The sequence below is a fragment of the Protopterus annectens genome, chromosome 6.part0 (assembly GCF_019279795.1).
Source record: "Protopterus annectens isolate FY-2018-M chromosome 6.part0, PAN1.0, whole genome shotgun sequence".
NCBI classification, from domain to species: Eukaryota; Metazoa; Chordata; order Ceratodontiformes; family Protopteridae; genus Protopterus; species Protopterus annectens.
Window position 1 is genome coordinate 29,086,183 of NC_056737.1, and position 25,849 is coordinate 29,112,031.

At 40.3% G+C, this 25,849-nt stretch overlaps 1 protein-coding gene across 2 annotated transcripts in view; it reads right to left on the reverse strand.

Moving 5' to 3' along the window:
• HEATR5A (HEAT repeat containing 5A) overlaps positions 1-25,849 on the reverse strand; it is a 2,570,019-nt gene that overhangs the window by 652,374 nt on the left and 1,891,796 nt on the right. For both annotated transcript variants that reach the window (XM_044073826.1, XM_044073825.1), the window contains one exon: positions 11,247-11,426. In XM_044073826.1, the coding sequence (XP_043929761.1) occupies positions 11,247-11,426 (180 nt within the window). The remainder of the gene's footprint in view (positions 1-11,246; positions 11,427-25,849) is intronic.

The following is a 25,849-nucleotide window of genomic DNA, read 5'->3' on the forward strand; positions in this document are numbered from 1 at the left end:
CATCTCCAGCAAAAACTGGCTTCTCCACTGAACACCCTATTCAACCACAGCCTAAGTACTGGCTTCATTCCAGCAGAGTACAGAACTGCCATTGTCATCCCCTTGCACAAAGGTGGTGCCACTACTGACCCTGGAAACTATCACCCAATTAGCTTGACAAGTCTGATCTGTAGAGCCATGGAGCGTATTATTATGGATTTCATAAACAAGGGCATAGGCAATCTTCAAGCACTTGACCCCACCCAGTTCGGATTTGTCAAGGGCAGATCTTGCCTGTTGAACCTGATTGACTTCTTTGAGACTGCCACCAAGTCCCAGGATGAGGGAAAGTCAGTACATACAGTTTACCTTGACTTGGCCAAGGCCTTTGACATAATCACACATTCGGACATTGTCTTAAAGCTAACACAACTTGAGGGAAAGTCAGTACATACAGCTTACCTTGACTTGGCCAAGGCCTTTGACATAATCCCACACTCAGACTTCATCGAAAAGCTAACACAACTTGGCGTAAATCCCTATCTCATCAGGTGGGTGGCCAATTGGCTCACTGACAGGACCCTCAAAGTCAAAATAGGCACCTCCACCTCCGATAGCAGACCTGTCACTAGTGGAGTTCCCCAAGGATCTGTCCTGGGACCCCTACTGTTTGGCATCTATTTCTCAGAGGTCCAGGCAAAGACAAAGGGCCTGTGGCTGACCAAGTTTGCAGATGACTGTAAGTTGGATGCTGTCACTGACTCCCCAGATAATGTTAACATACTGCAAGAGGCTCTCACAGCAACTAATGACTGGTGCCAAAGTCATGGCCTCAAGCTAAATGCAAAAAATGTATCATCCTACCATTTGTCAAAAACATGACCCCTATTGATTACCACATCAACGGCAAGGCCCTAAGCACACAACCTATGGGTGAGAGACCAGGGCACTCAGGTTAACAACCTCACATTCAACCATGATGTAGCGGCAGTGGTCAGAAAAGCCTTTTACTTGGTTCATCTCATAAGTAAAGGGACTGCATCCAAAAAAAGGAGGTTATTACCTCTCTATACTCCTCTCTCATTAGACCAGTAATCGAGTATAACCCCCATTAGTGATGTACCTCTCCAAACATCTGCACCAACTGGAAAGGCCACTGAAATACCTTACAAAGAGAATCCATGGCCTCCAACACCTCTCCTATGCAAATAGGCTCAAATCACTATCACTCTACTTGGTATCGTACAGATTGCTCAGGGGTGATCTCTGTCTGCCTACAAGGCAATCTCGGACCATGCCCTACTAGACATGCTTCATATCCATAAGTCTAACTCCTCACACATTACTCGCTCAAAAGGCCTGAATCTAATATACATCAACAAATCCTGCTGGAGAAAGAGGTTTGTGTCCCAGAGGCTGTCCCCTCTGTGGAATAGACTTCCCATACACGTCAAATAGAGCACCTCGCTGACGCTCTTCAAGCGGACCCTTGAGTGGCGGATGGAAAACCACAGATATGTCCCAGGGTTTCCACCTTTGTCCCTCATTGACAGGGGCAACAGGTGCTGACTGAGGTTTCTTTTTGAGGATAAACTCTTGGCTAGCCTTGGAAGGGTCCCAGGGCCATTACCTAGTAACCTCCTATGATCTAAACATCTTCTGCAACATCTACAGAAATGCTTAGAGGGGCAGTTATATTTCGCAGAGGATACTGCTGCTGCGGAACAGACTCCACATCCACTTAAAATAAATTTTATCTCTGTCCATTTTCAAGTGCAACTTTGATCTGTGGACAGGACATGGAAAACTTACCCCATGTCCCCCCCCCCCTCTTTATTACTAATGCACAGAGGCAGATCCTAAATGCTTTATCCCATGCATGGGTCCCCTCACATTATTTATGGTATTATTGACTATGGGATGGGTGAGGCCAATCTATAACCAAACGGGATATGTTATTTCAAGCACAAAAAGGGAAACTGGCAAAGCTTAAAAAGCCCTCCAAGCACAGCTAGCCTAGTACTTACCTATGAACCTATAAGAGAGGCCAGAGGATAGTAACTTTCACAAATATTTCAGCAACAGATACACACAATCCCTGAGGGGAGCTCAGTTATTAGCTAGGCACCACCCAGAATCTTTTTTCAAATTGCCAATGTAAGATTTCCTAGTAGCAGGTTTTTGTGCCTATATTAGTATGCGCTGCACATACACATGAAAGAAGTGCCTAAAAGGAATCAAAAATGAATCATCCAGGCAGTTAATGCTGTTTTGAGATTTGGGCGTTTCAAACTCCCCTTGTCTTGTGTCAGTAGATCCAGTATGTGAGAAAGCTTACTGTAATTGCCCTTGGCCAGTTCCATGAGAAGGGAGAACCAGTGGTGCCTGGGCCAAAAGGGAGTCACGACAATAATTTTTGTATCATAGGAAGTTACTAGGTTATTGACCCTGACGCCCTTATAAGCCTAGCAAGAGTTTAGCCCATGCATATACAAATCAGCACCCGATGCCCCCTGTCCATCAGGGACACGGGTCTAATCCCAAGGATGTATTTTCTACTTCCCATCCAGTTATCCAGATTGCACTTAAAATGGGGTAAAGAGGTACTCTGCTTGACGTGGAGAGGGAGTCTATTCCATAGATGGGGAGTCTCTGGGACACAAATCTGTCCCGCCAGCAAGTCCAATCGATGTCACAGACCAGGTTGAGGCCGAGTGTGCAGGTTACTCGAGTGGAGCTTGACTTGCAGATATGCAGCAGTCCCATCACGGTGGGGTCCAAGATCGCTTTGTATGCCAGACAGAGGTCACCTCTGAGGAGTCTGTATGAAACAGAGTAGAGGTTTAGGGCTTTTAGCCTATTTGTGTACAGTAGATTTTTGAGGCCATAGATTCTCCTGGTGAGGAACCTATGTTGTCTCTCCAGCTGCTGCACGTGCTTTGTGAGGTACATGCCAAATGGGGTGCTGTACTCAATAATGGGCCTTATAAGGGAAGAATACACGGATGTTATGACCTCCTTGTCCCTGGATGAGATACCCTTACTTATGAGGTGGGCCATGTAGAAAGCTTTCCGTACAATGGAAGCAACATGGTGGTCAAAAGTCAGGCTGCTATCGATCTGGGTGCCTAAATCCCTCACGACTGACTGCGTGCTTAGAACGTTGTCATTAATGTGATAATTTGTTGGGACATCTCTCTCCCCAAAGGGGATGTACTTTTTGTATTCAGCTTGAGACCATGTTTCTGGCACCATCATTTGTTTGGGTGAGACCATCTTGGAGGATGACCACATCACTAGGGGAACTGATGACAGCTCCCAACTTGCAATCATCTGCAAACTTGGTTAGCCATAGCCCACTGGTTTTGGCCTGTACCTCAGAAAAGTATATCCCAAATAAATGAGGTCCCAAGACCGAACCCTGGGGTACACCACTCAATATGGGTCTACTGCTTGAGGTGGCTTCCCCTATTTTGACTAGGTGGGTTCTATCGGTGATCCAGTTGGCTACCCATCTGGTAACATATGGATTGATGCCTAGTTGAGAGAGTTTATCTATTAAGCCCAAGTGGGGAATAGTGTCAAAGGCTTTGGCCAGGTCAAGTTAGGCGGTGTGCACCGTCTTCCCTCATCCATGGCTTTGGTGACTGTCTCAAAAAAGTCGACCAAATTTAACAGATGTGACCCCCCCTTGACAAAGCCAAACTGTGTGGGATCAAGTGTTTGGAGGTTGCCAATGTCCTTGCTAATGAGGTCCATGATAATCCGTTCCATGACCTTGCAGATCAGGCTGGTTAGGCTGATAGGTCTATAATTTCCCTGGATCAGTGGATGCTCCACCTTTGTGTAAAAGGATGACAGTGGCTGTCCTCCACTCAGCTGGGACAAAACTGGTACTCAGGCTTTGGTTGAATAGGGTGCCCAATGGTGCTGCAAGTTCCTGCCTGAGTTCATATAGGATGCAGCCTGGGATGTTATCCGGTTCCAAGGAGGCTGTATTTTTTGTCTTTGTGACAGCAGTGATGACCTCATCCCTAGATATAAGGGGACGGGTGCAGGTACTGGGAATGTCCTGAGATTTACCGATGGGGGGACAGAGGGGTGAAATTTTCCCTGAATCTGTCAGCCAGCAAGTTTGCTATATCTACGGCATTTGTATATGTGGTGTCCTTGACCACCAGTTCTGAACAGATCTGGGTGCTACCTTTGAGATTATGGGCATATGTGAAGAAGGCCTTATGATTGTCTCTAATAGATGTGGCCAATTTGGATTGGAAGTTGTTTTGGAGGATTTCACTAGTCCAATTATATGTTTGTTTAGGCTAAGGAGAGATTGCTTCCATTTGGGCACCTGATCCTTCTTGGTCCTGGACAGCAATTTTTTCTTTTGTTATAGAGTTTATTTATTGCAGATGTCCACCAGACATGTTTACTCTTCCTTGCGGAGGATGATTTAGCTCTGTGAGGTATACCTAATTCCATGCATCTATATAAATGTTCGTATAGTAATTTGGTATAGTTTTGGATATTGGTGCGAGTTCCTAGAGAGGGGAGGGGGCTGTGAAGCTGTTTATACCATCCCTCAGGAGGCTGTAATCAGCTTTGGAGAAGTTTTTTTGATTGACCCTAGCTAGAGGAGTTTCGGGAAGATGGTGACTTCGAACGTGACCACTTTATGATCGAATCTTACAAGGGAGGATGATACTGCAGGGATTACTCATGTTGGTTAATACCAAGTCCAAGATATTATCACCTCTTGTGGGAGTATCGACTAGCTGTTCCAAAGCATTTGCACTGACAAAATCGAGGAATTTCTGGGCATTTGTGCTCTGGCAAAAGTAGTTCTTCCAGTCTATGTTTGGGTAGTTAAAGTCACCCAGGATCAGGGTAAAGGGTTGAATCTTGATAGAGTCGAAGAGGTCTAGATAGGCAGTTTGGGCATCTTGGGTCAGATTTGGGGGCTTGTAGCTAGCTATGATTTGTATAAGGGTCTTGTCAATAGTTAACGGCACCTGGAGTGTCTCCTGTGCGTCAAACTGTTTGACCAGCATGGCGGTGTGTATGTCTTTAATATATATTGAAACTCCACCTCCTTTGGCTTTACTACCCACAGTTTGGGGTCTGAATGTATGATAGGATGAGTAACCAGGTAAGGCTCGGGTGCTCTCCGCAGCACTGAACCAAGTTTCTGTGACTGCACAGATGTCAGCATTTTCCAGGGTTAGGAATGCTCGCAATGAGTGCAGTTTCATGTTTAGACTCCTAGCATTTAGCAGCATAACCTTTAATTTGTGTTTTGTTGAAATTTTTATGTTGGTAGTTTTAACCTCATCACTTTTCCTAAAAAAGGCACTATAGGGGAGAGAAGAGCCTTTGCCGGAATCCTGAAGCCCAAGTGAGACAGATCCAGGCCATCTCTGGCAAATCACTGTGGTCTGTCGTTCATATCTTCCCAAGCTGTCAGATATTGGATCCCCCCTGGAATGACACCAGAAACTAAGCCATTTGTTAAAGTTAATCATTTTCTGTTTATATTCAGGCATAATTCCGGGTGACGATAGAATGCTGCTTAAGATTAAGGACATACCTGCCTGGGACACATATTCAGCGAGTTCAATCATGTCTCTCTTCATATAGTCCAGGGAGGTACGTCTCAAGTCATTCACACCAACATGGACTATGACAGAGGCATAACAGTACCTGTTGTTGAAAGACTTGACTGCGTGTGTGATATGGCAGAATCTGGCCCCTGACAACTAACCGTGACTTTCTCCTTATCCAGCCTGGTGAGAGGAACATGTGTGTGTCTCACAATGGAGTCACCTATGACCAATATGTTGGGTTTATGGTTAAGCCTTAGTGGTTGTGAGACACAGATGTGTGAACTATGCATGGTATGTGGTGTGGATGGCTGTGGAAATCGCGTGTGTTTTTGCCTCGGAGGTCTCCTTTGTTTGGGTATGTTTTTGTTGAGGACTGGGTGTGTGTTGTATAGCTGTGGGTGGTGTTTGAGGTGTAGTGATTGTGTTGACAACCTTCTTAGTGCCAGATATACTGGCTTGTGAGGAAGAGAACTTAGCCTCTAGGTTCCTAATGTAATTGCACCTCTCGCAAATTGTGTTCCTAGGTGGTAGTAGTAGGTGGTTGCCTGAGTACATAAGGCAGTTGCTACACTGTCTCAGGATGCCCACATCAACCAGACTGACAGGAGAAAGTATAGAAAATTGTCCATCTGTATTTTTCAGAATCTGAGAGAGAAGGCCAGAGAGAGCTAAGGGGTTAGCCTAAAGCCCAAGTGCTTAAACCAAAACTAAGATGCTTAGAATAACATTTACAATTTAAACATGCTATTAACAAGCAGTAACAAATGCAACAGAAAAGATGGAATTGAACAGTTTAGAGAACAAGCAGCAGAAAGTGGCAGAAAAAGCAAGATGAAGTAATGGAGCAGGAGAAGGAAACACAAATACAGTAAAAGAAGCTGAATACATTTTTTTTTTTTTTTTTTTTTTTTTAGTAAAGTGGAAAGGGAGTGAGAAGGAACAGAAGAAAATTCAAGGTCAAGGAATTAAAGGTTCTGACCTTCCCAAATGATCTCTGTATTAAGTAAAATGGGCCCGACGTCAGCATGCACTCCACAATGTCCATATGCACATCCTCCCACACAGTGATTTGAGTGATGCCATGCAAGTCTTTGGAAATTACAAGCTGTGGTTTCCCCCTTTCGCCTGAGTCAGACACCGGCAATTCCCTCGCGGCCATGCTGGTGGACTCCTTCAGGACTTCCCCTATGTTACCTGCCGGAGGGACATCCACCGACTCCGGCACAGCCTCTGTGCCTACATCAGCCTCAGGAGGGACACCCGGAAGAGAGGGCGCAGCATGAAGAACAGGCCGAGGTTTCTTAACCTTTTTTGATTGTGGCTCACCTGAAGGGCCTGACGTAACCTCCATCTCACACACTAAATATTTAAGATGTTGGTTCTCTAAGTAAAGCTTAAGGGGAAGCTAAACGGCTCCTAAGGGTTTTCAGGACAAATGACTTACAAATAGCGCAAGTGGTATGGTCGTGCTCTCGACCTAGACAGAACAGACACAGGTCATGGGAGTCCTTATGTGGTATATGTCTTTGACACTGACACTTGCCCTTCCTAGTTGACATGAAATCACCCAAAAAACAAACAGTAGTCAAAAATTATAAGAAGGAAAACCCCTACAGGATACTTATCTGAACCACTAATCTGGTGAATGAATGTCTGGAGCAAGCGATTGAACAGATGGCAGATAAGTTCTGAGGTTGGTATGTGCTGATGTCCACTTTAAACCCGACATCTCTTTATGGCTGATGTATGTGAGATGTTGTGCAGTATTGCACGTACCTTACAGTAGCATTTAGACTTCTGTATACTGGCCAGACGTACGAGTCATCCGCAGGTGAACTCTCTAGTGTGATGAATACTTGAGCATATGAATAGGAGGACACCAAATATTTATCAATTTGGTGCACTTCATAACGTCTAAATGCCTTTTGGTGAAATGAAGGTTAAGAATCAGGATTATTACTGGCAGCACTAAACACATCTTTCAAAGCTGGCATAATAGGAAGGATAAGAGTGGAATAAGGTATATCCACTTGTAACATACCATAGTCTCATTAATCCAGGATGAATGTCTACTTCACCTCATTCGTTCTGGAAATACTATGAAAAGAAGAAAATTCCTCCAAAAGGGGCAGCGAGGACCAAGCTTCCTCAAATTCAGACATTTAGGATTGGGAATTTGCTGAAAAGTCCTGTATCTGATAATGTCAGAATCCTCTGACAAATTTTCCTCAGAAATTTCTTTACTGATACTGCCCTCTGATAAAGATTTCTGAGCAACAGGATTAGCTGCCTGGCAGAGGTAAGAAAATTGTCCTTTCTAATAGACACTATGTCTTCAGATGAACAATGTTTAACCTTTCGTTTTTTCTTTGCAAGTAACAGCTTAGCTAAGGACCGACTCAGAGAAGGCACATCTTGCCCTGTCTAGAAGTCTCTTTCACTAGTTATCTCAAGAAGCATCTCCAGTAGTGTCTCCCTGATCCAAAAAAGATGGTTCTCCCAAGTCTGTATAGGACACTGGAACACCAGAAGACGATGTGGCTGACCTCTGGTTCATGGTGGTTGAAAGGACTACAGCAGCAGAAGTTGGAGAAGCAAGTGAGTGATTTGAGGAACAATGAATGGCCACAACAAGTTCACCCACCATTGGCTGAGGCAATGACCAAGTCTATAGTGTCTACAAGGGCTCTTTATTATATTTTTTATTCTAGGTACAGTGGAAGAACAGCCAACAAGACCACAGTAGATATCCATGCCATAAATGAGGAAGAGATCTCAAATGCAATCATTGCTGGAACCAGTCAGTCAGAAGGTAATTTGTCAGAAAAGTGTTCACAAGCAGCACACGCACACACAACTTCCCTACACAGTTCCCTTTCACAGTAAATGCACAAGTAGCACACTACAATCCTGTCAGAAACACTTCTAAACAGAAAAGCAGGTATGCTGTCCTGTAGTGTACACAGGTATTTAAACATACACTAACATTTCTTCCATTTTCAAACATTTCCTGACCCTAATCTTTCACAAAAAGTCAAAGTTTACACAAACGGTACATATATTTCACAAAAAATGTCCCCCAACATAAATAATTAACGCAGAGCTAAAAATAGTGGTACCCAACAGGAAACTTCCAATACTGAGGAAAAATACAATGTTTTTTTAAAGGGGAGATTTTGTTTTTTAAAACAAAAATTAAAAAAAAAATATTCACACACACAAACACACACACACACACACACACACACACACACACACACACACATTATACCATGACCCCCCCCCCAAACGTGCACGCTGATTGGCCAGCGTGCACATTGTAAATCGAGTTATACTAATGGAAAAAGGTCCGTCGCCGGACTTTTTCCATTAGTATAACTCTACTTTTAAAACACTATCTCGCTATGTTAAATGGGTTTAACATAGCGAGACAGCTTTAAAATAAGCAGCGGAGATCTCCGTTGCTTATTTTAGCTGTCTCTATGCTAAACCCATTTAACATAGCAGACAGGTTTTAAAAAAGCAACGGAGAAAGCAAGATCTCCGTTGCTTTACTGTTTAGCTATGTTAAATGGGTTTAACATAGCGAGACAGTTTTAAAATAAGCAACGGACATCTCCGTTGCTTATTTTAAAGCGGTCTCGCAATGTTAAACCCATTTAACATAGTGAAACAGTAAAAAAAAAAAAAGCAACGGAGATCTTGCTTTCTCCGTTGCTTTTGCCAACTCTGATGTACTGCGCAGCGCAGTACATCAGAACTGCCGCGGATGCCAGACATCTGCGGAAGGGCAGTAAACAGGCATTATACTATGCCATTATTTAAGAAAAGTAATAGTTTCTTTTCTTAAATAATGTCATGGTATAATAGCAATAACCCACTTCTGGGTGTGGGTAATACTGTATTTACCCACGGTTGGCTTTGTTTGGTCCCGAGGGCGAAGCCAACCGTGGGTAAATCCAGCATTACCCACACCCAGGCGTGGGTTATTGCTATAATATTTTCTTTAAAAGGCAATGAATTCTGTGTGGAAGTGTTCCCCTATGGACTTACCAGTCAGAAACAAAACCTGAAGCTGACTACTGCTCCTGTGAAGCCTCACAGTTAATTCTTCTCATGGAAGCAAGAAAATACTAAAGTTTGCTGATTTCCCTCCACTGGCTGTCCACTCATCAGTCAAACTGAAGGTATTGGAGGCAGCCCAAGCTTTGAGAAGCTGGCCATTTGTATTCTAGGCAGGATACAACTCATACAGCCTATTATACTGCAGCAGTAAGAATGATGAATATCAAGCATGCAATCTCGCTCACTCTCAATCTCAAACCAAACCGTCAACTTTTGGATAACTGAAGCTAAATGACATCAGAGTAACAAGGATGAAGAAAATACTTCTTCTCTCTATATATAACTGTGGTGCAGACCTAGGATATAAACTTCAGTTCACAAGTGTCACAAGATGCTGAAAAAATATCATATTTATTTTTTTATTTTACATTTAATGTCTAAATAAATAGATTGACCGTTTTCACCCATGACAACATCATATAGGGTAATAAAAGCAGTGGTATAACTTGAAGTACAAATATAATTACTACATAAATACAACCAAAGTAATTTGTGGGAGAAAAAGTGTTAAAATTTCAACAAAAGACTAAAGCAATGTGCAAAATGTAGGCAAAAAAAATAAAATTTTACTAAAAAAGGGGGAAGAGATTTAAACAAACGTGACAATATATAAGGTTTGGTACAACTAATCCCAAAGCAGAAGGGCTTGTTTGACAGTGGCATGACAGCTGCTAGAGTCCAAATATAGCAAAGCAACTTGACTGAAAAACACTAGGTGCTCATTGACTTAACTCTTTTCCCCACTGCTATGCAATCATGGAATTAATATAAATTACTTAGGGGGGGGCTGTCCTTTCAACATAGGAGGACAAAATAGAGCTTGCCTCTCTGCAAAAACAGTTTGGTTTTGGGTCACTTTAAGAGGTTGTAAATGGTGGCAAGTGCTACTTCTCTAGAATGAGCAAATGAGCAGTATGAAAAATGGTGAGTTCACGTTATAATTAGTATGCCTGCAGATGAAATTAATTGTATACATCTGCTTGCCACTTTACTAGGATACTCTAATATCTCAGAATTTTCTGCTAAAGTTCAGAATAGCTAATACTGAACTCACTGACTTCTGTTTTTCTTTGAAGTTGGAACCTGATCTTAGTTTCTACCAGACTGTAGACAGACGACCCATTCTGACAGTATGCAAAAAATGATGCATTTTAATTACAGCTTGCTCTAAGCTTCAAGAGTTCAAATTAATGTTATAGTGAAAGTATAACACTTTGCTATGACAAATAAGGGAAATGGTTTGGCTGAACCACTGGCTGTTGCTAATATTAACTGAGAAATTTCTGGGACAAGATAGTTAAGATAATTATTTTCCAATGTTTTTATTTAAACTGCATCCCTCTACTGCTTAAATGCTCAGGCTGTGAAATCTTATGCATTTTAGTGATCCCATCTACAGGCTACGAGTCTCTATGCTGCTTTGAATAAAAATTAAATTCATTCTTTAATTTATCATCTTAGTGGTAGTTTTCCTAGTTGCATGAAAAGTAAAAATTAAACAATCAACTGCATGATACAAGTATGTCTGAATGTACTGACCTCTGCCCAAGCCTTCAATACTGCTAATGTCTCCATGGCTGATGTGCTCTCATTATATATCTGGTCCTGGGCTTCTTTTCCAGCTTGCACTTTTGCAAGTGAGGAAGCAAGCAGCTGATGAACACGTCGAAGGTCATTAAGGTCACTTACAACACCGCTTGCTATCCATGCACTACAAACCTGAAAATTTACAAAGCACTTTCAATATAACACATAAAAGTAACGACACATTTATTAATTTTACTATCATACTATAACCAACAGAGAAGAAGGGGTTTCTGTTTATATTAAAATTTACTATCAGCCACATACAACAATGATGGGTAACACAGACTCCTAGAATACAGGGAGCCCCCTATATAGTGCTGTATACACTGAGGATTTAGAAACAGATACTGATTATTACAAAGGTAAAACTAAAGTTGAATCTAATTTTGCTTAGTGAGTGCCCCACATGAAGACAGCTTAGGCGAGAAAACCTAGCCTGATGTATTAAGAGCAAATGAACAGTGGTGATTCCTAGTGTACATGGTTTCAAGTTAAGCATAAATTGTTTAGCAAAACTATTTGAGACTGGAATATGAAGGGATGGTTAAAACTACATGGGTCCTGGCTTTTCACAGTCAAAGTAAACTTTATTGTCATTTAGAACTACACACATGTAGCCTAAATGAAATTTTGTGCATCAGCTCAATTCTTGAGATTACAAAGGAAACTGAAACAACACATAGAAGTAGAGGAATAAACATAACTAACAAATACAATACTACTCCCAATACACACAAGACAGAGCAGAGACATTTACCAAAACTCATATACGAAAAGACTACCCTCCCCTAAGTTAAATTAACTACCCTATTTAAAGTAATACAAAACACACTACACATTGAAATGCCTAAGTTATTTGTCTAATATTGCACTTGAGTGACTTGAATAATACTATGGACATAATAAATAAATACTGCACTTACTTGGAATATATGTAAATATGTATTGCACAAATAAATAAAAATTGATTTATTATGTGTCCAGAACCCTGGGACTAGCGCCTGAGTTCATAAGTCTAATCACAGTAGGGTAGAAACTGTTACTAAATCTTGTAGTCCTGTAGTGGATAATATCTCCTGCCTGATGCCAGATGCTTAAACAGTCCATGGGCAGGATACGTGTTGTCCTGTATTACTTTGACGGCCTTTCGGATACTTCTTGCAGAATAAGGATGTTGTATCGATGAAAGACTGGAACCTGTTACCTTCTCTGCAACCCTCACCACTCTTTGTAGCGCATTCCTTTCTGTAACTGTACAGCTTCCAAACCACACCGTGAAGTTGCAGGTGAGGATGCTCTCTATTGCACCTCTATAGAAGGTAGAGAGAATATGAGAAGGAAGCTTACTTTTTTTCAGCCTTCTTAAAAAGTGCAGGTGTTGGTGTGCTTTCTTCTTTCCCATCCAGGAGAGATCCTCTGATATGTGTATACCCAGAAATTTCAAACTCTTAACCCTCTTGACTCTCTCACCATTAATCCTGAGCACTGGGTGGTTTGTCTTCCTATTCCTGAAGTTGATGATGATCTCTTTGGTCTTGCTTACATTCAGGTCAAGGTTGTTCCCTTCGCACCAACTGATCCACCTCCTCCCTGTAAGTCCCGCGACTGAGGTGTCATCAGCAAACTTGATGATATGGTTGGACTTGTGCTTAGCATAGCAGTCGTAGGTTGGGATGCTGAATAACAGCAGGCTAAGAACACATCCCGGTGGAACCCCGGTGTTAATTGTGATGCACTTTGATGTGTTCTTGAACACAGAAGCAGAAAAAAGCACCAAAAGGTTGTTGTTGTGTCTTTCGGCTTTTCCCCGTTAGGGGTCGCCACAGCGGAGCTCCGGTCCACTAATGATTGGCAGTTGATTTTTACATGCTGATTTGCCAGCCCTAACACACAACCTTCAACGAAGGTACGCCCATTCACGTATGTCTCCACGCAGAAGACGCTCTAGCTGAGAGTCGAACCGTTCAACGTCTTACTGTGAGGCAACAATGCTATATTGTTGAAACAAACAAACGACAGTAGCAGGCTCCAAACCTTTTGTATAGTCCAGGATATATGGAAAAACTGTTAAAATGCAACAACACAAAAATTCCAAAAGAAATTAAGTGCTTTTACTTAGGTCTATCCCAAGCTTCATCAGAACATGGAATAAAATCTATCAGCCAATTTTAAACAAATTCAAAAATTGTCGGCCAATAGTAACACCTCATGCATAATTAATTAAATTCATTCCCCTGCATTATTTAAAGCCACAGTAAAATATATGCTGTAGTAAGCCCTTATGTTAAAACAGTAGCAACCAAAATGAATATTTATTTATTTTTTATTTTACATTTGATGACCGGGCTGGTCTAGCTGGATATATTTCCATTTTCAGTAGAGGCCCGGGGAGAAAAGCTCCACAAATAAACCACACCAAACAGATTATTACAAAATTCAAGAAGGGTATAACAATATAAATTATGGTAGGCTATGAGACACAAATTGAGTTTGGAATTAAAGTATGGGACGACTAAGAGACACATTATATTAACACATAATACATATGCAGATATTTTTAAAGTTAGAATATGTGGGGATAACTCCAAGACATTGTTAGGAAAGACTTACAACCTTGGTTACTGTAGTGTAATCCTGCCAGTCTATTTCCTAAGGGTTAGTCAGTAAAGGGAGAGAAGGAGGAAATGTAAAGACTTGACAGGAATACTGCCTTCCGGATACATAAGAGGCTGTATTTTGAACAATTATAAATGAGCCACAGATTGCTTAAAGGACTTACAGCATTCAGAGGAGTATACAGCATAGAGGGGAGGACAGTAGCTAGTTAAGAGAGACTACATAGTATTAGTCTGGGTAACAGCAAGGGCAAAGCCAGTTAGTTTTAAGGTGTTAAGTCTTTGTTTAAAGAGTGGAAGGGAGGGGAGTGAGGTTAGGTCAGATGGCAGGAGGTTCCATTGTTTTCCTGCGGTACTGGAGAACAGTGAGTCACCAGCCAAGTTACTTGACTTGGTGGTGCTAGCTAAGAGTTTATTGGAGGAGCGTAAAGAATTAAGATTTCTATAGGGTACTATAAGGTTGTTAAGTATTGGTGTGTTGTTGGGTTGGTAAAAGATCTTATGAACAATGGTAAGTTGAGAAAGTATCAGGATGTTTTTTAGTTCGAGCCAGTCTAGCTGATGAAGGTTAAGACAGTGGTGAGTTCTGTATGGGTTTCCAGTGGCAAATCTAGCAATACTGTTATAGGAGTTGGCTAGCTTAGCAAGATTACTTTTTTTTAGATTAGTGTATATGGGTGCAGCATACAGAAGAGTTGAAATTAGGTGGGAGTGGGCAATGGTAGTTCTGGCTATAGGAGTTAAGAATGGTTTTATCCTGTAAAGGGAGCCCAGTTTTTTATTAACAGATTTAATAGTATTATTGATGTGAATATCAAAGGTAAGGTTATTATCAATTGTGACTCCTAATAGTTTGGTGGAAAAGTCGGGGATATCATAGTGCCATTATTGGATTGGATGGACAAGTTTAAGGGTGAGGACTTGGTATTAGTTGTAAACAGTAGTAGCTTGGTCTTTTTGGCATTCAGAAGAAGTGACCGTTTCAAGAACCAAGCCTCTACTGTGCTGAAGACTGGGTTAAAGATTGGAGTTCAGATATAGAGTTGGTGGAGCATATGACTGTAGAGTCGTCAGCATATTGTATACAGGTGGCTTGTGGAATAACTGTTTGTAGGTCATTTATGAATAAGGAAAAAAGGAGAGGACCAAGAATAGAGCCTTGAGGGACACCAATGGAAAAAGGTAGGAGAGATGATAGTTGATTCTCCCAAAGAACTGCTTGCTGTCTATTACTAAGGTAAGCTCGAAACCAGATAATTGCTTTTTCATCTAGAGACAGGGATGACAGAGTGTTTAGGAGTAAGGAGTGGTTAACCATATCAAAGGCTTTAGACAGGTCAATGAAGAGTGCCGATGAGAGGGTGTTGTTATTACGGTTGTTATTGATGGTATTGGTGAAGGATAGGAGAGCTGAAGTGGTACTATGAAAACGCCTGAAACCGTGCTGACAGTTTGCAAGAATGTTATGTTGAATTAAGTAGTTCATTAGCTGATGGTGAATACATTTTTCCATAACCTTGGCTAGAGGAGAGAGCAGAGCTATATGCCTGTAGTTAGAGTAGTCATTAGAGTTGCCTCCTTTGTGTAATGGAATAATGTGGGAGATTTTCCAGAGATTTGGAATGGTTCCTTCAATAATGGTACGGTTTATCAGAATAGATATAGGAAAGCGACTACTTTAGCTGAAAGTTGTAGATATTCAGATGGTAACTGATCGGCAGAAGGGGTACTAGACTTATGTTTGTGGATGAGTTTTTGGATGTATGAGGTAGATATAGGTTGTAGTTGGAATGGTGGCCGAGAATCAGGTGGGGAGTTAGGTAGATCAGAGGTGTCTGAGGCTAGTTGAGTAGCAAGAGTTTGTATGGTGTTTGTGAAGAAGGTGTTAAAGGCATTGGCAGTTTGATGGGAGGTATTGTTTTCAGACCCTAGAGGGGAAGGTGTACTAGAGTGGCCAGGATGAAGGAGGCTATTTAAGGCTGCCCCGAATTTATGTGGATTATTGTGGTGAGATTGCTGTAGATTACAATAGTAGTTTTTTATCAGAAAGAATAGCTTTTTTTGTTGCATTTCTTAACTGTCTAAATGTTTGTTGTTCTGAGACCTTTCTAGTTGCTCTCCATTTAGCCCAGGATTTATTTCTAAGTAATAACATTTGTCTGGTATCTTTAGAGAGCCAGGGGGCAGGTTTGGGTTTTATTCTAATAGAACGTTTAGGTGCATGCCTGTCAAGGATTGTTAAGAATTTGTTATTGAAATATGTAACAGCGTCTTCAAGAGGAAGGGTTTTTAGGGGATTCCAGTCACAGGCACTAAGTTCCTTTAGAAATAATACTGGGTTAAAGTTTTTCTTGGATCTAGAGATGATATAGTTGAGTGTTCTGTTAAAGTCATTCTTATGTCTTATGATGTAAGTAAGCATGTGGTCACTTACATCATCAGGCAAGGTTCCAGTTATATAAGTATATTCTAGTTTATTGATAAGTATCCAGTCTAGGACTGTTTCTTTATTGTTAGGTTTGCTAATTCTACTGGCGGTGCTGATAGTTTGGTGAAAGCCATGTAAGTTAATATGGGAAGAGAGATTGTCTGTTTTGATGCTATTCCAGTCAGAATTGAAATCGCCTAGAATAACAGTTTCTTGTGGGAAGGCAGTAGATATCCAGCATAGGGTATCCTCTATTGTAGTAATATTACTGCCTGGGGGTATGTAGTTACAGCTTATGTATAATGCTTTGTTTGGGTTGAGTTGAAATTTAGTGATTAACAGTTCCACTTTATTGACTTGAGGTGGGTTATAAGGTATAGAGGAGATGAGTAGCTCCTTTCTATATAATAGGGCTACTCCATCCCCTTTACATTTAATTCTGTCTTGTCTTAGTATATTGTACCCTAGGGGGATTATTTCATTATCCTTTGTTGAGGGTTTTAACCAGGTTTCAGTAAGACAGAGGATGTCAAAGGAGTGAATATCAGGAAGGGCATGGAGATGGGCAAATTTGTTGTTTACACTGCGGATATTGAGGTGACCTATTATCAAGGACTTAGTGGGACTTGTTTGGGTAATAAGGGTGTTGGGAGAGGTGGAAGGTATAGGAGTAGTAGGGAGATTAGATGGGCCTGGGTTAGGATGGATGTCGCCATCTTTTAAGGTAGGGGATTTCAGTGCAGAGAGTAGGTTAGAGTTAAGGCTGGATAGGTATTTCAATTTTTTTACTGTAGGGTGGTTTAGTTTCATGGGTGTAAGACGATGATATTTAGCTAGCAAGTAGCCGGAAGTAGAGGTAATATTTATTTGGGGATGGGTAAGGGAATTGTAAAATATAGTTGTTTGTTTCGGTGAGTAGTTGAGGTAATAGTAGTTCACCTTTTCAAAAGAGGTGAGGAGATAGGAAGTAGTAAGGATAGGTACAATAGTGGCTAAGAGTATTGCTAAGGATGGGATGGCTTTAATTGTTGTAGACATATTGTTAACTAAGTGTAGATTATTATTATTTGGCAGAGTTAAGATGTAATAGTATCACACTAAAAGTTAAGGTAAGTTAGTAGTAAAGAGATATGCTTGTGGTAGAATAGTTTAATTAGGTAGTATTCTAGTAGGTAGCTTAGTAACTGGAATGAAGAATTGAAAAGACTAAGGTTGTTTAATGTTACGGAAGAATAGTAGCTATAAGAGGTTTTAAGGGTTGATAAGTTAATTAAGGTAGTACTAAATAAAGAGTAGGATAGAAAAGAAGAAAATTGATAGGGGTGGAGAGGCTGATTAAAGCAATATAGGTGGAGGTAGTAAGAGACAGAGTAATGAAATAGTAGTGTAGGATGGGTGTGGCTATGGTAAATTGAATTGGGTTTGGGATAGGTTGGAATAGAAGAGAGGGTGGGGTTATGTGAAGTATAAGGTTAGGACCCCTGGGGTGGGTGGGAATTGGGGGTAGGGTAGGAGAGCGGAGTGAGCCCGCAGGGCGAATGGAGTGGGTAGAGCAAACAGGTGCTGAGAGGTAATCAGCTTTCCAGTGATCCTGTGATTTACAAGACGTTTAGTAGGTCTGTGGCATAATTCTGAGAGACCAATTTCTGTGAACTACTGGAGAGGATTCTTTTTGTCTACTTATTAAGGGAGAAATAAAAGAAGCAGTAAGATAGCAGCAATATTTAGGTAAAGTAAGTTAGTTTCTAGTCCTTCAGATTTACTGCCTGGTTAGCTTAAGGTTAAAGTCTTCTATCTCCTTTAAGAGGGGTTAGCTATGTGTAGTGTTAAACTTGGAAGGCTGAAAATTGGTTTCAGCAGTAACTCTAGGGAGGTTTAAAACTCCAAGTAAGATAAAGGGAAAAATAAGGGTTATGTGCTTTGCTGCCCTCTAGTGGCAAATAAAGGAAAGGATGCCTAAACTTAGTACAGGTTTGTAAAAGGTGAGAAAGGGGATTAGATGGCCCCGGGGCAGGTCCACAGGTGTGCTGGCCCAAAAAGAGGAATATGATAAACAAAATTATTAAGAATTACAGTAAAACCCAGTGGGTTATCACCTACACAATGAATCAGTTGGAAGCACTTCTGGGTAGTCCAGGGTAGGTTCTACCGATAGGGTATGCTTTCAGTTGAGTTGGGAAGTTCTTTAGAATGTTGGCTTTTGGAAAAGATAGCCCGTGACACAGCACAGGGCTTCAAGACAATGAATCAGTTGGAAGCACTTCTGGGTAGTCCAGGGTAGGTTCTACCGATAGGGTATGCTTTCAGTTGAGTTGGGAAGTTCTTTAGAATGTTGGCTGTTGAAAAAGATAGCCCGTGACACAGCACAGGGCTTCAAGACAATGAATCAGTTGGAAGGACTTCTGGGTAGTCCAGGGTAGGTTCTACCGATAGGGTATGCTTTCAGTTGAGTTGGGAAGTTCTTTACAATGTTGGCTGTTGGAAAAGATAGCCTGTGACACAGCACAGGGCTTCAAGAGACAGCACACCACGCAGAAGCCTAGGGGATGTTCTACTACACATATTCTAGCTGCCATAATAAATACATGCTGTCATGAATCCTTGTTTTAAAACAATAACAAACAAACTTAATGCATATACTCTTTCCTTTTCTAAACTTTAGCTGCCCTTAATTTAAGGATACTATTAATACTAACATGATCATTCAGTCCCAGTTTTTTTGTTGAATCCAGCCTAAGCTGTCAGTATAGTTCACCCCTTATATCTGGTTTCACTTGTTCAAGTACAGAAAACTTGAAAATACAATTCTTACAGTCTTTCTTGCGTCTAAATAAGACATTTGTATCTTTTTTCTGGGAGATCTCATGCAAGTGTTCATATATTCTTTTCAATGGTCTCTCTGTCTTACCTATATACAAGCTAAGGCATGTCTAACCGACGCTGATGTATACAACTCCTTTGCTACTGCAATTAAAATGCTCCTTAAATTTCATTTTAAACTTTCTGGATGGGATACTAATACTTTCCTGCTCTAGAATGTTACTACATTGTTGACAAAAAATACACTTATATGTTCCCCCTTTCTTGTGGGGTCTAACTGTATTTTTATCACTACCATGGTTTTCCAGCATTTCCTTTAAATTCATATCTCTCTTTTTAATAAATGTCGGTACTGATGGAATAATTTTGCTGGTTTCGCTATTTATAACCAAAAGTTTCCAGTACTTCTTAATGATGTTCCCAATTTCACTGGAATAAAATGTGTGTGTGTGTGTGTGTGTGTGTGTGTGTGTGTGTGTGTGTGTGTGTGTGTGTGTATAAATGCCATTTCATAATTCAGCCCTTTATTTTCCATATTATGATTACTTTGTGGTAAAGTTTTCCCCCAAACTGGGTCATATTTTCCTTTCCTTCCTTGGTTCACTTCTTTCATCAATTGATTAATCAAATTCTCGAGGTACCCTCTCTCTGAGAAGAACCCCTTCATCACCTTCATTTCCTCTAAGAAAACCCGATCCTGACTGCACATCCTTGATGCCCTAATTAATTGCCCCTTAATAATACCCTTCTTTTGATTATAGGGGTACTCAGCTCAAAATGTAAATAAGAGTTCGAGTGCATGGGTTTTCGGAAAATCTTGGAATGGAATTTTTTCTCTTCCCTAACCTTATACATGGTCATATCTAAATAATTAATGAATTCTTGTGAAGTGTGCCAAGTAAATTTCAAAAAGAAGTTGTAGTCCCAATGTATTCTAAAAATTGATTTAACTGGGTTTCCGTCCCCTTCCAGAAAAGACAAATATTGTCTAAAAATCTGGTGTATAAGGAAATATAATTGTTCCAAAGGGTTTCAAAAATGAACTTCCTCTCCCAATAATATAAAACCAGTTTTGCATACAGGGTGGCACATGGGGCCCCCATAGCAACACCTTTCTCTTGTTTATAATATTCCCCTGCAAAACATATGAAATTATTTTTCAGTATTAATTCCATGAATTCAGTTAACAAGTTCCTCTGTTCATTAGTCAAATAACTTATTTCAATCAAAAGGTCCTGCAACCATTCCATCCCCTCAAAATAAGGGATGCTGGGGAATAGTTCTATCACATCAATAGTCACCATGCATACTTCATCTTTATATTTATCATAGATGACTTTACTTAAAAAAATCCCAGATGTCCTTTGAAATATGTTTTAAAGATTTTACATAACTTTTCAACATTGTGTCTACATATTTAGCCAAGGGTTCAAGTTTAGAGCCCGCTCCTGCCACTACTGGTCTAAAAGGTGGCTTCTCCAAATTTTGTCTCTCTTTGGGATTCCAAACACTATTGGGATCTTCGGCCTAGTTACTGTTAAATAGTCTAAGTTTTTATCTATAGTACCCTGAAAAAATGATCATTAATAAAGTAGTCCACCTTAGAATAGGCTATAAAGACTTAATTTCTAGAAACAATACTGTATTTGCATTCATAATTTAAAATTTCCAACATCCTAGTCTCATAATCAATGGCATCCATCAGTACCACCCACCCCCTTTGTCAGATTTCATTAACATTCATTAATTAATCTGCAACCTCTATTTGTCAGCATTTCAACCACTCTTCTGTCACTTTCCAAAAAATTTGTCACAGCTGTTGGTCTATTGTTCAGCTTCCTTATCTCATTTTCGACCAGCTCTTCAAAAACTTTTAAAGTGGGACTTAAAGGGGGGTTGTGGATACTTTTCCTGGCAAAATTATTGGTTTGTCGTGTTCTGTTCTTAAATAAACATTTTAAATTTAACTTTCTCACGAATAATTTCAATTCAGTGAGAGAATTTACTGTGCTCAAGGGTCTGGTGGGGACATACTGAAACCCCTTAGTGAATAACTGAAAAAAAGTTTCATCTACAGTTAAATCTGTGTAATTAAATATATGAAAATTATCTTTAATATTCACCAATTTATTGTATGTCCCCAGTACAATCTCATTGTTTTCTATCTGTCCTCTCACTAATTCCATTGATTGTTCTTGTGGAAGGGTTTCTGAAAGTTTCATCTTCTCAAATTCAACCCTCCCCCTGATGTATATATTTCTGTACTGCCAATGGTTGTTGGTTATCTGTTTCTCTGCTATTCTTTCGCTTCTCCTGGGGCCTGGGGGTGTATTGTCTAAAGGGTCTCCACCAAAAGGGGTAAAAGCATGTTCATCAATGACTTCAAACACTACATTATTGTCACAACGCTTATCATGATTTAAAGTTACCTTGCTACTAGGTGGTGGGGGAAATGCCCTCCCTTCCTTGTAGTCAGTTAAGTCCCTCTTCATTTTCTTTATTTTCCTTTCCAACACCCAGTTACAGTGTTTATCAACTTCACAAAACATATTAGCATATTTTGTTTTTTCAACATCAAACATTAAGTCAGAAGTCACTTTCACATGCAAGTTGTTGACTTCTGTCAACAATTTGTCCCTCTGTTCACAATAATTTCTCACCATGAGCTTTAAAAGTTCTATACACATCAAGAAAAATGACCAGCAGACTGTGACAGCAATAAACTTATATATTTAAAAGTTCTATACCAAAGTTGTTAAATAACTCTGTCAGTTCTTTGTGATAAATACTGTTAACATCAATATTATTCGGACATTTTACAATTCTCAGCCCTTTAGGCACCCTTTGTATATTTATACCCTAATTTAAATAATCTAGCTCCATTTGCAAGCCCTTAAGTTGCATTAATTTGTTTTTTAAAAGTCAATTAATGTGTCTGTATATGTTTCGGCACTGGGTTGCGGAGTTTCAAAAAAATTAAAATGCCTACCAGCCTATGCCGAGAAATCAAAATCACTGTTATTGTTCTTTAAATAATTAAGTCCACCAGTACAATGCTCCCTTTGAGTATTAAAGGTAAAAGAAGTCGCTGTCCCTCTAAACTTTAGAAAAGGAAAGAGTATATGCATTCATTTTGTTTGTTATTGTTTTAAACAAGGATTATGGCAGCTAGAATATGTGTATTCATTTTGGTTGCTACTGTTTTAACATAAGGGCTTACTACAGCATATATTTTACTGTGGCTTTAAATAATGCAGGGGAATGAATTTATTTAATTAATTATGTATGAGATGTTATTACTGGCTGAAAATTTTTGAATTTGTTTAAAAGTGGCTGATTAATTTTATTCCATGTTCTGATGAAGCTTGGGATAGATCTAAGTGAAAGTGCTTAACTTCTTGTGGAATTGTTTGTGCTGTTGCATTATAACAGTTTTTTCATATATCCTGGACTATTAAAAAAGGTTTGGAGCCTGAACTTCTTGTGGAATTGCTTGTACTGTGATATTTCAACAGTTATTTCATATATCCTGGACTATACAAAAGGTTTGGAGCTTACTTGAACACACCCTCTGTGGTCTCTCAATCAGGAAGTCCAGAATTCAGTTGCATAGATGTTTACTGGTTCCCAAATGTGCCAGTTTTTCTATCAGCTACATTGGTACCCCTGTATTAAATGCAAAGCTGAAGTCTATGAACAGCATCCTCACATAGTTTCCTTTGCCCTTTAAATGCTCAAGAGAGATGTGTAGTGCCAATGATATGGCATCAGCCGTGGATTGGTTAGCTCTATACTGTAGAGGGTCAAAATCAGGAGGTAGGCATGATGAAATATGCTTTTCTGTGGTCATTAGGGCTGGAGGGAGTGGTTTTCTTAAAAAGTGGGATGATGTTAGTTTCCTTGTAGCATGAAGGTACGTTTGCCATGGCAAGAGAGGTGTTAAATATTTCCTTGAGCACTGTGCATAGTTGTTCAGCACAGCCTTTTAACACTTTGCCCAGTATACTGTCTGGGCCAGTAGCCTTCCTGGGGTTCATTCTCCTTAGCTCTCTTCTTACCTCCTCTGTGCCGAGGCTGAATACTCCATCCTTCTCATCAGTGGGTAGCTTTAGTGCCAACCTGTTGTTTCTTTCCTCAAATCTACCAAAGAAAATGTTCAAACTGTCTAGGAATTTGATGCTGTTCTCACACTGTGCTGACCTGATTTTGTAGTCAGCGATCTCCTGTATGTCTTGCCATAGTCTCCTTGCATACTTAATGTCTTCAAAGTGGCTCTGTATCTTTCTGTTGTACTCCCTCTTAGCCTCCTTTATAACCCTCCTCAGATTACCTCTTTCTACACTTAGGGCTACTTTGTCGTTAGCCCTGTAAGCTGTGTTTCTCTCCTTTAGAGGTTCATATACCTTAGGGGTGAACCATGGCTTCTGTTTAGCTCTGACAGTGATACTCTTGTTATTTGCTACCCCTCAACACAGTTTAAAATGTATACCAACAATACCTCAGTGTAGTCATCAATGTTCAGATGCTGATTCACTGGGGCTGCCTCCTTGAACATATCCCAGTTGGTTCTTTCAAAGCAGCCTTGGAGGGCCTCCATAGCCCCCTTGGGCCATACCCTGATTTGTTTCTTTGTGGGTTTCTCTCTAATCAGTGCAGGTTTGTAAGCTGGCATAATGGTCAGAGTTTCCCACTTGTGGAAGCTGCACTGCCTTATAAGCTTTCTTTAAGTTTATGTACACCTTGTCTAGGATAGTATCTCCTTTTGTATGTACGTTCACATACTGATGGTAGTGTGGGAGTACTTCTTTCAGATCTGCTTTATTAAAGTCACCAGCTGCCACGTGTACAAAGTCAGGATATTTGCTCTGCAGCTCACCCGTGTGATTGCACAGTTTACTTAGAGCCTCAGTGATATTAGCACTAGGTGGGACATACACCACTGTTACACTGACTCCATTCAGCTCCCTGGGCAAGTAAAATAGTCTACATTTAATGGACAGGAACTCTAAGTTCTTACAGCAGTGTGATAGTATGAGTTCACTATTACTGCACCATCTTTTGTTAACACAGATGCAGACTCCACTTCCTCTGGCCTTTCCACACAGTGTATGTTTTCTGTCTGCATGAAACAGCATAAAAGTCTCTAAGTTTACTGCACTATCATTTATCTGGTCATGCAACCAAGTTTCAGTAATCAAAAATAAGCAAGTATTTCTTATCTTGTTCTTGTTGGAGAGTTCCAGTCTCAAGTAGTCCATCTTGCTATCCAGTGATCTCACATTAGCTAGCAGTATAGTTGGTAGTACAGACCTGTAGGGATTTGCTTTTAACTTTACATCAGTACCTGCTCTGCAACTTATTCTTCTTGTTCTCTGACATCTTTCTGTTTTTTTCTGTCCAGCATATTCCAGAAATCTTTTCTACCAGTTTCAGGCACTTTAGAGTGTGAAGAGTTAACATTTTGATGAACTTATGGAAAGGTTACTCCCTGTGCGAGTGTCACGGTTGTGGGTAGCTATGAATAACTTTGCCAGTGAGAAAATGGTTGGTAAGCAGAGCATTTAAAGAACTGAGGGATCCGATAATATCGGCAACAGACAAAAATGAAGCAAACTTGACAGAAAGAGACAAAGGAGGAAATGGACAATCAATTCTGGATTCAAAAATTTGAATGTTTGCATGGAAGTGTCTGCTCAGTGTGGAAGCAACAATGTTGTTCCCTGACACTGACTTACATGTTCTTTTTTTTGGGGGGGGGGGGGGCATAGAAGCATATTTTCTGGTCATATCAGAGGCTGAATATATACAAACAAGAACTGCATTTATTAGGAGTTCTTGGCAAGGCAGTGTTGCTTATTTGCATATTTTTTCCTGGAGGATCAAACACATTTTTCAGTGCAGAACAGGTTAAGGAGGAAATACAAAAGTTTATTTAAAGAAAGTGAGCCAGCAAGCAGAAGGGTACCCTGCATCTCATTCTTCTGACAGTAAAGTTTATAGAGGGACTTTGCCAGTGAAACCTCTTTCAGTGTTCCAAAGGAAAATGCTTGAAAGACAGAAAAAAAGCATAGGAGTTGTATGTTAAAATCAGAGGTACTGTGGACTTAAACTAGAATCTTGTGTTCGTAGATGGAGATAGAAAGAAGACCAGCAACACTGAAAAATAGTGAATAAATGGTGATTATTAAGTATCAATCACATTTGTGAAATATGGCTTTGCAAGAAAGTGTCTGAAAAAGGGAGGAGTTGTTGACTTTGTTAAACTTGTGGGTGGACTGTAATGATGTAAAGTGAGCTATGTGCTTTAATGTTTAGAAGGACACTAAATGAAAAAAGTAACTAAAAAAGCCAGGGTACCATTTGGTTAGGCTTATATAGGCCCTAGGGCCAATAGCCTAGTACCTACCTATGGACCTATGAACCTAAATGCAGAAAGACTGTATACGGAAAAGCATAATAATGCGGCAAGACTGTTGCACTGGGGATTGTGTAAACATGATGGTACTGAAGTGGCTGAAAAAAAAACAAGAAATATTATCCACAAAGCAGCACAGAAAATAATGAAGTGTACACGGTATTGCGTATTGGTATGATATGGTATGGGCAGCCACGGTGGTGCAGCAGTTAACATTGATGCCTCACAGCAAGAGGTTCTCCGGTTTGATCCTCGGCTGTGGTGCCTTCTGTGCGGA